Source organism: Schistocerca cancellata, chromosome 1 (genome assembly GCF_023864275.1).
Source record: "Schistocerca cancellata isolate TAMUIC-IGC-003103 chromosome 1, iqSchCanc2.1, whole genome shotgun sequence".
Classification (NCBI taxonomy): Eukaryota; Metazoa; Arthropoda; class Insecta; order Orthoptera; family Acrididae; genus Schistocerca; species Schistocerca cancellata.
This window is the reverse complement of record NC_064626.1, coordinates 80,072,203-80,086,246: the sequence shown is the minus strand read 5'-3', so window position 1 is coordinate 80,086,246 and position 14,044 is coordinate 80,072,203. Positions and strand designations below refer to the sequence as shown.

Here is a 14,044-nt window from a genome sequence, read left to right as displayed (position 1 = left end):
CAGATTCGCTCAGCTCTCTCCCCAGTCTGCAAGAAGCTCTCTACCCTGTCCACCCTCTCTCTTCTTCAGCCTGCTACTCGCATGGTTCCCTTCACCGATCTACGGAGTGTTTTATGTCGTCGTGTTGCTCTTTTATGGCACGCACATTTGATCTATACTTCCCAATAATAAATTCCCGGACATGAAAGCTCTTGTGCGACGGTGATACCACAAGTAGGAGACAAGTTGCTGGATTTCCACGTCCCATCACGGAATGTGGAGGTCGGCAGCTTGTCTGGTCTGTAAAGAAAGACAGCCGCCGAACCGCGGTAGATCGAGTGACGGAATACAGTGCTGGAGCAGGTACAGGCGTTTCGCAGTAAACTATTTAGCGCACATGGGTGAGCACGGTATTCCACATCAGATGACTCCGCGTGTTATGTTAATCCCACGACATCATCAGTTTCGACTGCAGCGGGTCACGGCATCTTACAGAATGCAACGCGTATCAATCGAAAACTGTCGCGTGGTCGGATGAACCACGTTTCTTATTACCCCAGCTCGACTGTCGTGTCCTGATACGCCATCAGGCCAACGTCCTTGTCGCAGCGGCAGCACCGCTTCCCGTCAGATCACCGAAGTTAAGCGCTGTCGGGCTGGGCTAGCACTTAGCTGGGTGACCGTCCGGTTTACCGGCAAGCGGGGTGCACTCAGCCCTTGCGAGGCAAACTGAGGAGCTACTTGATTGAGAAGTGGCGGCTCCGGTCTCGGAAACTGACATACGGCCGGGAGAGCGGTGTGCTGACCACATGGCCCTCCATATCCGCATCCAGTGACGCCTGTGGGCTGAGGATGACACGGCGGCCAATCGGTCCTTTTGGGCCTTCATGGACTGTGCGGGAGGAGTTCAGTTTACTTTTAGATATGCCGTCATCCAGGCGAACGGCTGCTCGAAGCAAGGAGGGGTGGTGGTTATGCTGAAACAACCGATTTTTGAAACTTCCTGGCAGATTAAAACTGTGTGCCAGACCGAGACTCGAACTCGGGACCTTTGCCTTTCGCGGGCAAGTGCTCTACCATCTGAGCTACCGAAGCACGACTCACGCCCGGTGCTCACAGCTTTACTTCTGCCAGTACATCGTCTCCTACCTTCCTAACTTTACAGAAGCTCTCCTGCGAACCTTGCAGAACTAGCACTCCTGAAAGAAAGGATATTGCGGAGACATGGCTTAGCCACAGCCTAGGGGATGTTTCCAGAATGAGATTTTTCACTCTGCAGCGGAGTGTGCGCTGATAAGAAACTTCCTGGCAGATTAAAACTGTGTGCCGGACCGAGAACGAACTCGGGACCTTTGCCTTTCGCGGGCAAGTGCTCTACCAACTGAGCTACCCAAGCAACACTCACGCCCCTTCCTCACAGCTTTACTTCTGCCAGTACATCGTCTCCTACCTTCCAAACTTTACAGAAGCTCTCCTGCGAACCTTGCAGAACTAGCACTCCTGAAAGAAAGGATATTGCGGAGACATGGCTTAGCCACAGCCTGGGGGATGTTTCCAGAATGAGATTTTCACTCTGCAGCGGAGTGTGCGCTGATATGAAACTTCCTGGCAGATTAAAACAGTTTTAATCTGCCAGGAAGTTTCATATCAGCGCACACTCCGCTGCAGAGTGAAAATCTCATTCTGGAACCGATTTTTGGTTCTATCCACATGACTTAAAACCTCTCAAAATAGCCGGTTTCTGAAGTAACCGATTTTCGGTTTTTCATTCCAGTTACTTCCTGTAAATGAAATGTCGTGCGGCGAGGGCCCTCTGCGTGTAGAACTGACTGCCTGGTGCAGGTCTTTTGAGGTGACGCCACGTCGGCGACCTAGGTGTCGATGAGGATGAAATGACGGTGACGAAGACGACACAAACACCCAGTCCCTGAGCGGAGAAAATCTCCTACCCAGCCGGGAATCGAACACCCCCCCCCCCCCCCCCCCCGACATGACAAGCCGGCGCGCTGACCTCTCAGCTACGGTGGCGGGCAGTTATTTCCCGTGATAAAAGTAGAAATCGAAGAAAGACTGAAAATATCTGACAACATATGCTTTCTGCTCAGACAGGCATTGTATGATACAGTACGCACTGGTCACACAAAAATGTGCTGTGCTATATGTGTCTATGGTACTCATGTTTTTTTCCTTCCTAAGCGAAAAGCATTGTTGTTGTTGTTGTTGTTGTTGTTGTTGTTGTTGTCTTCAGTCCTGAGACTGGTTTGATGCAGCTCTCCATGCTACTCTATCCTGTGCAAGCTTCTTCATCTCCCAGTACCTACTGCAACCTACATCCTTCTGAATCTGCTTAGTGTATTCATCTCTTGGTCCCCCCATACGATTTTTACCCTCACGCTGCCCTCCAATACTAAATTGGTGATCCCTTGATGCCTCAGAACATGTCCTACCAACCGATCCCTTCTTCTGGTCAAGTTGTGCCACAAACTTCTCTTCTCCCCAATCCTATTCAATACTTCCTCATTAGTCATGTGATCTACCCATCTAATCTTCAGCATTCTTCTGTAGCACCACATTTCGAAAGCTTCTATTCTCTTCTTGCCCAAACTATTTACCGTCCATATTTCACTTCCATACAAGGCTACACTCCATACAAATACTTTCAGAAATGACTTCCTGACACTTAAATCTATACTCGATGTTAACAAATTTCTCTTCTTCAGAAACGCTTTCCTTGCCATTGCCAGTCTACATTTTATATCCTCTCTACTTCGACCATCATCAGTTATTTTGCTCCCCAAATAGCAAAACTCCTTTACTACTTTAAGTGTCTCATTTCCTAATCTAATACCCTCAACATCACCCGACTTAATTCGACTACATTCCATTATTCTCGTTTTGTTTTTGTTGATGTTCATCTTATATCCTCCCTTCAAGACACCGTCCATTCCGTTCAACTGCTCTTCCAAGTCCTTTGCTGTCTCTAACAGAATTACAATGTCATCGGCGAACCTCAAAGTTTTTATTTCTTCTCCATGGATTTTAATACCTACTCCCAATTTTTCTTTGTTTCCTTTACTGCTTGCTCAATATACAGATTGAATAACATCGGGGAGAGGCTACAACCCTGTCTTACTCCCTTCCCAAGCACTGCTTCCCTTTCATGTCCCTCGACTCTTATAACTGCCATCTGGTTTCTGTACAAATTGTAAATAGCCTTTCGCTCCCTGTATTTTACCCCTGCCACATTTAGAATTTGAAAGAGAGTATTCCAGTCAACATTGTCAAAAGCTTTCTCTAAGTCTACAAATGCTAGAAACGTAGGTTTGCCTTTCCTTAATTAAAAGCATATGTTGGTGTATTACTACCGCGCTTAGGGTGCGCGCATACGTAATCATTTTATACACTTGTTCAAATGTGTACGACAAAAATCTGCACGCCTCGAGGTGGCGCATAATAGTTGTAACATGGTTTTTGTAATGTAGTCCTATGTAATGCTCTACAATCAACATCTTATATGACACCTTTAGCTACGATTATTGTGTTTGTATGATCAATGCAGAAATAAGTTTTGATTTTGAATGTGGCCTTCGCACCATGAATGATGATTGTGTCGGGTGATGCTCAGTACGGTGCTGTGTAATATTTATTTAATGCGTTACTGTGGCTTTGATATCAAAGGTTACGCTAATAATGTAATTTGTGAAGCTGTATATGTTTTATATCTTTCTCATTATTTTATTTTACTCAGTATGTGGCCAACATGCAATAATGAACAACATATTCTACGCTTTAGGATTGACTTCCTGTACGCAAGGTAGTAATGCTTCGTACTTTACTCTGCCACAAAAATATTAGGTTGTATACAGGACGGTGCGCTATTTCGTCGCCTCCTGGCTTTGTATGTACCATTTTGACGCTACGTTATTTTCGAAAAAAAAATTAAGATTTCCTGTAACGTAAAATGCCTATTTGCACTTCGATGCCACGTTATTTTGTAAAACAAAATTGTCAACATTTTCTACACCGTAAATTTGATACTTCTTTGCTTTTAAATTCTTATCAATAATAAAGACAATGGTTAGGGCAGCACCGTAATATAAACAACCACACTGGCATGCGCGTATGTACGAGGGCGGCACCAATAGAGGTGTCCGCCCCAGTAGCTGAGCGATCGCTGGCATGGTAGCTCGGCGGGTCGGTCAGAGGGTTATATGTCCTCTGTAATAAAAATACCGAGTTAAGGGGTCAACGACAAGGCACGGTAGCTCAGCGTGTTCGGCCAGAGAGCCGGGTGGCCTCTGTAATAAAAAACTGAGTGGAAGGATCAACCATCGAACTTGAACAGGATGTCTTGCGACGTCCGCAACGACCAAACACAACGATCAATAACGAACAAAATAAAGAAAAAAAGTGAAAAGTTTATAAAAATAAAAAGAATAAAAAAACGACGGACTTACATAAATGTCTTACGACGTCCGCCTCGAGGAGATGCAACGAACAAAATAAGATTAAAAAATAAAGTGGTCAGCGCGACAGTATGTCAATTCTAAGGGGCCGGGTTCGATTCCCTGCTGGGTCGGAGATTTTTTCTCCGCTCAGGAACTGGGTGTTGTGTTGTCCTAACCATCATCATTTCATCCCCATCGATGCGCAAGTCGCCGAAGTGGCGTCAAATCGGAAGACTTGCGCCCGGCGAACGGTCTACCCGACGGGAGGCCCTAGTCACTCGACGTTTACATCTATTTACCAATAGAGGTGTCCCGTTTATTACTGTAGTTTGGTTGTGTCATTCGGCATCAGTGGACGTGCACGCTAAGATCAGTGAGAATACTTGGTTGCCCACCGTATACGTTCTGTGCCTTTTGGCACCACATTGTATGGATAATTGCATTTAATAGCAACGTATGCCTATAAACATATGAATACGTACAATATGGACACATACTGTTCGTACACATTATTCTACGACATGTACTTAGTCATGTTTAGACGTGTGGTTTGGAAACGCGTATATCAGACCGGAACAAGTAATTGTGGTGTCACCGCCACACACCACACTTGCTAGGTGGTAGCTTTAAATCGGCCGCGGTCCATTAGTACATGTCGGACCCGCGTGTCGCCACTGTCAGTAATTGCAGACCGAGCGCCACCACACGGCAGGTCTATAGAGACGTACTAGGACTCGTCCCAGTTGTACGACGACTTTGCTAGCGACTACACTGACGAAGCCTTTCTCTCATTAGCCGAGAGATAGTTAGAATAGCCTTCAGCTAAGTCCATAGCTACGACCTAGCAAGGCGCCATTAACCGTTTCTATAGAGAGTCTCACTTGTATCATCAAGAATGCTGTATACAAATGATGGATTAAAGTTAAGTATTCCAGCAGCTACGTACTTTTCTTTATAGCATTCATTACGTATCCTGTTTCAGACCTAACGCCAGCCGGCGTGTGTAAACGCGTGCCTTTCGGTTACCCGTCACTGTGGACTGGCTGTCTTGTCAGTCCACTACAGTAATAACTATGCCTGAATTTTATATCAATGCCATTGAGACGGACGAAATAAAAAAAACTATCCAATTTCCTCAATACCTTGCATTTCTGGAAACCCATCAAAGTCTTGTCGACTCAGTACCTCGTACAATCGTTGCTGCATTGTGTTTGAAATTTGGACCAAGACTCTACTGAAAATGTGGTCACAAAGTTTTGGCTGATCGGTGTGTTAAAAGAGTACAAGCGAGTGAAACAGTACTCACCGAGAGTGAGGCTCTTCAGAGTACGAGTCGCCGGGTCGTACTTATGCACCCGATTTCCTCCGATGTCGACGAAGTACAAGACTTTCTTGTCTGCGTCCCAGTGTGGCCCCTCTCCTAACTGGCAGGGCTCGGTAATCTTCTCCACCGTCACTGGTGACATTGTACCCTGGCTGGAAAGTGAGGAAAATACTGCTTAATCAACGCGAAAAGGGCTCCGTCACATAAAACTTGAAATAACAACAAAAAGACATTTTTTAAAAAAAATACTGAAACGGAAGAAGTGTTTGACGTGAGTCATAAGTGGATTTTGGGCACTGTGAAGTAGTGCTGTAGGCTCTAAAACTGTCTCCATGTAGCGCTTGCTGGCCAATCTAAATCACATGTTATATCCACTTGCACCATGTTGCTTAAGAATGAATGCTGCCAGATACGAGAGTAATATCTAAAAGGTACGATCACACGGGGGGGGGGAGGGGGGGGGGCACAGTATAGCTGTGAAATGGAGGAAAGTGAACTGCACTGACAGTTAATGCCACTCTCCCACTTTTTAATTATTTTTTACTTACTTTTATTTACTTAACTTGATCTGATTTGCGTCATCAGGCCATCTCTTACATCACAATTATCTGAAAAATAACAATTTTGTGGTGATAAATACAATGGGCGTTCAGTATGTAGTACAACACATTTTTCTCAGCCGCTTTCGGTTGAAAAATGCGAAATTTGTTGTAGGACTTCGTGGAATATGGTTTGATGAAGTTCCAGTAGGTGGCGACCCCGTACGTGGACTTAAAAACGGTGTCTGTAATGGAGGTGCGTTCCAAGCAGAAAGCCGTAATTGAGTTTGTTTTGGCGGAAAACCAGAGTGTCCCAGGTGCTTGCAGAATGCTACGGAGACCTCACAGTGAACAAAAGCACGGTGAGTCGTTGGGCGAGGCGTATGTGATCATCACAACAGGGTCGCTCAATATTTCCTATATCCCACGTGTCGATCGGCCGCACACAGCTGTGACTGCTGCAATGTTGGAACGTGCAGACTCACTCATTTGAGGTGATCGATGGAGCACACTCAAATACTTCGCTGCTCAATTGGACATCAGTGTTGCTAGTGCCGACACTCGTCCACCAGTTGGGGTACTCAAAGGTGTGTGCCCGCTGGGTTCTTCGCTGCCCAACAGGAGGCCATAAAGAGCGACGAAAGACCATCTGTGTGGACATACTTGCGCGTTACGAGGCTGATCGTGACAATTTTTTGTCGAACATCATCACAGGCCATGAAAAATGTGTTCATCACTTCGAACAAAAACGGCAATCCATAGAATGGCGCCACACCATCTCTCCTCCGAGGAAAAAGTTCAGCGCCGAACTTTCAGCCGGTAAAGTCATGGCAACGGTCTTCTGGAACACTGAAGGGTTTATTCTGTTTCATGTCGTTCCACATGGTGCAAGTGTGTCGTGCTACCCTCAGGAAACTGAAGAAGCGACTTGACCATGTTGCCGGCCAGTGTGGCCAAGCGGTTATAGGCGCTTCAGTCTGGAACCGCGCGACCGCTACGGTCGCAGATTCGAATCCTGCCTCGGGTATGGATGTGTGAGAGGTCCTTAGGTTAGTTAGGTTTAAGTAGTTCTAAACTCTAGGGGCCTGATGACCTCAGATGTTAAGTGCCATAGTGCTCAGAGCCATTAGAACCATTGGAACTTGACCATGTTCGTCGCCACAAATATGCCAACTAACTTCTCCTCCATGACAACGCAAAGCCTCACACCCGAGAGGAGTTCGCAAAACGTTATCGGATTGTTCATCCGCCCTATGGTCCGGATCTCGCAACTCGCGACTTCCATCCGTTTGGTCCAATGAATGATGCACTTCGCGGGAAGCAGTACATGGGTAATGGGGAGGTTATTGACGCAGCAAGACGTTGGTTCCGTCGCCGACCGGTAGTGTGGTACCATGCGGGCGTAAGGTTCCTTCCAGTAAGGTGGTGTATGGCCTTCGCACTGAACGGACATTATGTTGAAGAATAGAAATTTGTGTCCAAAAAATTGGGGAGTAGTATGATTTACTGGAATCCTGAATAAACCAGTTTGCTTTGAGAAAAAAGTGTTGCATTACTTACTTAATGCTCCTCGTAGTATTAAAATGAGATGTCTGTCTCTACTGACGACCCGAGTAAGAAATACTGACTATGCGATAAATAATAATGGCATAAAAACAATGATGATAGTGACTGATATAAAAGAATTAATAGGTTATAGCGTCCCCAGTGAAATACTAAGAAAAGACTTAAAAAACATTAAAAATTTGAATAATAAGTGGACACTAGCCGCTCAGGCGAACATACATTTTTCTCATGTACCCGTATTATAATACACTCCTGGAAATGGAAAAAAGAACACATTGACACCGGTGTGTCAGACCCACCATACTTGCTCCGGACACTGCGACAGGGCTGTACAAGCAATGATCACACGCACAGCACAGCGGACACACCAGGAACCGCGGTGTTGGCCGTCGAATGGCGCTAGCTGCGCAGCATTTGTGCACCGCCGCCGTCAGTGTCAGCCAGTTTGCCGTGGCATACGGAGCTCCATCGCAGTCTTTAACACTGGTAGCATGCCGCGACAGCGTGGACGTGAACCGTATGTGCAGTTGACGGACTTTGAGCGAGGGCGTATAGTGGGCATGCGGGAGGCCGGGTGGACGTACCGCCGAATTGCTCAACACGTGGGGCGTGAGGTCTCCACAGTACATCGATGTTGTCGCCAGTGGTCGGCGGAAGGTGCACGTGCCCGTCGACCTGGGACCGGACCGCAGCGACGCACGGATGCACGCCAAGACCGTAGGATCCTACGCAGTGCCGTAGGGTACCGCACCGCCACTTCCCAGCAAATTAGGGACGCTGTTGCTCCTGGGGTATCGGCGAGGACCATTCGCAACCGTCTCCATGAAGCTGGGCTACGGTCCCGCACACCGTTAGGCCGTCTTCCGCTCACGCCCCAACATCGTGCAGCCCGCCTCCAGTGGTGTCGCGACAGGCGTGAATGGAGGGACGAATGGAGACGTGTCGTCTTCAGAGCGATGAGAGTCGCTTCTGCCTTGGTGCACGGATGGTCGTATGCGTGTTTGGCGCCGTGCAGGTGAGCGCCACAATCAGGACTGCATACGACCGAGGCACACAGGGCCAACACCCGGCATCATGGTGTGGGGAGCGATCTCCTACACTGGCCGTACACCACTGGTGATCGTCGAGGGGACACTGAATAGTGCACGGTACATCCAAACCGTCATCGAACCCATCGTTCTACCATTCCTAGACCGGCAAGGGAACTTGCTGTTCCAACAGGACAATGCACGTCCGCATGTATCCCGTGCCACCCAACGTGCTCTAGAAGGTGTAAGTCAACTACCCTGGCCAGCAAGATCTCCGGATCTGTCCCCCATTGAGCATGTTTGGGACTGGATGAAGCGTCGTCTCACGCGGTCTGCACGTCCAGCACGAACGCTGGTCCAACTGAGGCGCCAGGTGGAAATGGCATGGCAAGCCGTTCCACAGGACTACATCCAGCATCTCTACGATGGTCTCCATGGTAGAATAGCAGCCTGCATTGCTGCGAAAGGTGGATATACACTGTACTAGTGCCGACATTGTGCATGCTCTGTTGCCTGTGTCTATGTGCCTGTGGTTCTGTCAGTGTGATCATGTGATGTATCTGACCCCAGGAATGTGTCAATAAAGTTTCCCCTTCCTGGGACAATGAATTCACGGTGTTCTTATTTCAATTTCCAGGAGTGTAATTTCTCTGTGTAATTTTCGAAGACAAAGAAATATAACGAAATGATCTAAAGAGACTTTTGTTAATTTTTTAGTCGTCTTCTCTTGTCTTGGTTGCGTGCAGACGGACATCTTGCGAGTCCTGCCAAAGGTAAGCATATTTGTACTAATTAAGCAGATAATATATTGACTGAATATTATTGTTCCCTTTGAATTTGTAAGAGGTGATCCCGATTTCATGTCCGCCTTCCTTGAATTAACCTGCATTCGAGTAATTTACAGTGCAACAATCGCAGCGGCCGATGCAGCCAACGACGCCATTACGTGGCGATATTAACTTATAAAAATTAGCGGAAGCGAAAAACTCGCCCGCTATTAACATAATATACATTTTTCTCCACAGCCACCCGACGCTGCAGAAAATACGTAGCTTTAAGATTCTTATTTTCAGTACAACAGCCGAGAGCCAGAGCTAGGACTCCGACTACAATGCAATGGTTAACGGAGGTAAGAAAAAATACTCTCACCGCTGTGTGGGCCACAATTGCAATTAATAACTAAAGATTTTTTGCATTAAAGTGAACTGACTAGCCGAGGAAATTAATATGAAAAGTTTATTCCATTGTTAAACTTATATGCTCATATTTTAAGATTCAGCGAGTCTAACGTTCATTAACGTAACAAATAATTTCCACTGAAGATTAATATTGTTAAAAAAATAGAACTTAAGAAAAGCATTTAATTGTAAATCAGAATTGAATGAAATATCATTTTGATTAAGACCCAAAACGCAAGTCGGCAACAATCACTATTACCAATCAATTTCTGTAGTAAATAATAAATTAAATTACGACGGCCGACGGACGCGAGAAGGTGCAACAATATATTTTTCTGATTTAGCGAGTTCTGAGGAAAGGACATTTAAGGAAAAAAATAGCTCTAAGCACTATAGGACTAGAACCACTCGACCACAACGGCCGGCATTTAAGGAAACTGCACCATTTAGGAATACTGGGAAAAGAGGACCTTACTGGAAAGGCTGCAGACAGGGATCCCACTAATCTAATGTAGGGTGCCTAGGAAGCTGTTTTCTCGGATAGCTATACAACATTCAAGCAAATCTTATTAATGGAGTTTATTACAGTAAATTAAAGTGACAATACTTTGCGTGTTTACAAAGATGGGTCGCAAGCAAATAGTGACATGCAAATAATCAGTGTCCTTTGATATATACAGTTTCCATGCTAGCAAATAGTACAGTTCACAAATCACGGCTAAAGCGTTTGGATCACGTTTCTCGAAAACAACGTTTCCTTATCTCCAGTGATTTCTGTTTCGGTTTCCAAAGCATCTCCTCCTTGGGAACTGCTGTGGCTATACGTACTTCACCAACCACTCCACTAGCCGTCTCGATCTACATCTCCCAAAGCCTCCGAGCAACAACAAGGGACGCGGAACTGTGGCCGATAGCCTTCACTGACCATTTGTTCGGTCACACTCCATCAACGCACATACTGAAGCTGTAGTCCATGGACGCTGAATGTTTGCTACCTGTACGATGACGCATGTCGGCAGGAGATCGCTGGTACATGGGAGTCTGCACGTCCATCCTTTACACTGGTGGCTCGACCGCGCCGGCCCCACGACGGACGCACGTGGGATGTCGCCATGACAGAGCGTGCTGGCGTCGGGAGAAGCTGGAATTTTATTACACTGAGGAACATCACGTGGCCGGCACTCAGCGGTTAACAGTCTCGAAGCCACTTAAATGGCATCTTCATATCAAGTCATCAGAGAGAGCTGCCACCGCAAGAGCCAGCTTATAACATCAGTCGAGACAGGAGTGGGTGGATGCATCAACACGCAGTGTGCCTGCAGCATTCATCCAGTATTACAGGGGGTTTTATGTCGAAGACCCACGGACCATTCACTAGTATCAAGATTTGCCTGTACCCAAATTAGTATCCCAGGACGACGCCCTCCTGGCTCCCATAACTGTTGAAGACTTAAGAGCAGCCTTGGCACACGGTGTCCGAACAAATCACCGGGACCAGACGGCTTACCAAATGAATTCTACTACGCCTTCGGTCGCCTGATGGGAGCACAGGTGGATTCAGATGTTTCAAGACGTCCTCCACGACGATTTCACCGTCCCCATGGATTTCCTGGAACGCATCACGATACTGGTTCCAATATATAGCGGTTCTCACTGTTGTCACGATTATTGTTCTCTTACGCTCCTAAACACGGATTATAAACTTTTTGCCCGAATCCTCCGCACACATCTTCAGGCCACAATCGGACACACGATCCATCCTGACCAGACGTACAGGGCTATTACAAATGATTGAAGCGATTTCATAAATTCACTGTAGCTCCATTCATTGACATATGGTCACAACCCACTATAGATACGTAGAAAAACTCATGAACTTTTGTTCGGCTGAAGCCGCACTTCAGGTTTCCGCCGTCAGAGCGCTCGAGAGCGCAGTGAGACAAAATGGCGACAGGAGCCGAGAAAGCGTATTTCGTGCTTGAAATGCACTCACATCAGTCAGTCATAACAGTGCAACGACACTTCAGGACGAAGTTCAACAAAGATCCGCCAACTGCTAACTCCATTCGGCGATGGTATGCGCAGTTTAAAGCTTCTGGATGCCTCTGTAAGGGGAAATCAACGTGTCGGCCTGCAGTGAGCGAAGAAACGGTTGAACGCGTGCGGGCAAGTTTCACGCGTAGCCCGCGGAAAATTGGCTCATGCCATAACTGGAGACCGACGGCGCCGATTTCATCTTACAACAGGATGGTGCTACACCGCACTTCCATCATGATGTTCGGCATTTCTTAAACAGGAGATTGGAAAACCGATGGATCGGTCGTGGTGGAGATCATGATCAGCAATTGATGTCACGGCCTCCACGCTCTCCCGACTTAACCCCATGCGATTTCTTTCTGTGGGGTTATGTGAAAGATTCAGTGTTTAAACCTCCTCTACCAAGAAACGTGCCACAACTCCGAGCTCGCATCAACGATGATTTCGAACTCATTGATGGGGACATGCTGCGCCGAGTGTGGGAGGAACTTGATTATCGGCTTGATGTCTGCCGAATCACTAAAGGAGCACATATCGAACATTTGCGAATGCCTAAAAAAACTTTTTGAGTTTTTGTATGTGTGTGCAAATAATTGTGAAAATATCTCAAATAATAAAGTTATCGTAGAGGTGTGAAATCGCTTCAATCATTTGTAATAACCCTGTATTTAGGCGGCGACAACAACACCTACAGGGCAGTTGGCGCCTACTGCGACGTCACGCCCTACCGCCGACGAGGCGCCCTTGTCGCCGTCGATTTTGATCACACATTTGACCACCTCGACCGTGGCTTCCTTTGCGCTGTACTTGAACACACAGGCCTCTCGCAGGCGTCGGCAAGGGTGATCCTACGTTTAATCCACAGGACACGCTTCCGAATTATGGTCAATGGCCACCAGACCGAACACATCAGTCTTGGAGGTCCTTTATCAGGAGTCTTATTTGCGACGGCGTTCGAACCTGCACGCACGGCCTACACCAATGACTGGAAGTGATTTGCATACAAGACTTGACCTTGCTCACAACATGATGCTCTAGGCGCGGTCGGGCGACGAAATCCAAGTGACACTTCAGTGGTTGTCACTACAGCGCTATATCAGGCTGCGTCGTAAACATCTACATCTACATCTACATTTATACTCCGCAAGCCACCCAACGGTGTGTGGCGGAGGGCGCTTTACGTGCCACTGTCATTACCTCCCTTTCCTGTTCCAGTCGCGTATGGTTCGCGGGAAGAACGACTGTCTGAAAGCCTCCGTGCGCGCTCTAATCTCTCTAATCTCTCTAATTTTACATTCGTGATCTCCTCAGGAGGTATAAGTAGGGGGAAGCAATATATTCGTTATCTCACCCAGAAACGCACCCTCTCGAAACCTGGCGAGGAAGCTACACCGCGATGCAGAGCGCCTCTCTTGCAGAGTCTGCCACTTGAGTTTGTTAAACATCTCCGTAACGCTATCACGGAAACCAAATAACCCTGTGACGAAACGCGCCGCTCTCCTTTGGATCTTCTCTATCTCCTCCGTCAACCCGATCTGGTACGGATCCCACACTGATGAGCAATACTCAAGTATAGTTCGAACGAGTGTTTTGTAAGCCACCTCCTTTGTTGATGGACTACATTTTCTAAGGACTCTCCCAATGAATCTCAACCTGGTACCCGCCTTACCAACAATTAATTTTATATGATCATTCCACTTCAAATCGTTCCGCACGCATACTCCCAGATATTTTACAGAAGTAACTGCTACCAGTGTTTGTTCCGCTATCATATAATCATACAATAAAGGATCCTTCTTTCTATGTATTCGCAATACATTACATTTGTCTATGTTAAGGGTCAGGTGCCACTCCCCGCACCAAGTGCCTATCCGCTGCAGATCTTCCTGCATTTCGCTACAATTTTCTAATGCTGCAACTTCTCTGTATACTACAGCATCATCCG

General features: G+C 46.8%; 1 protein-coding gene across 2 annotated transcripts in view; it reads right to left on the bottom strand.

Moving 5' to 3' along the window:
- LOC126149883 (regucalcin-like) overlaps positions 1-14,044 on the bottom strand; it is a 95,894-nt gene that overhangs the window by 45,260 nt on the left and 36,590 nt on the right. For both annotated transcript variants that reach the window (XM_049915849.1, XM_049915840.1), the window contains exon 2: positions 5,734-5,903. In XM_049915849.1, coding sequence (XP_049771806.1) covers positions 5,734-5,893 — 160 coding nt within the window. In that variant the 5' untranslated portion in view covers positions 5,894-5,903. The remainder of the gene's footprint in view (positions 1-5,733; positions 5,904-14,044) is intronic.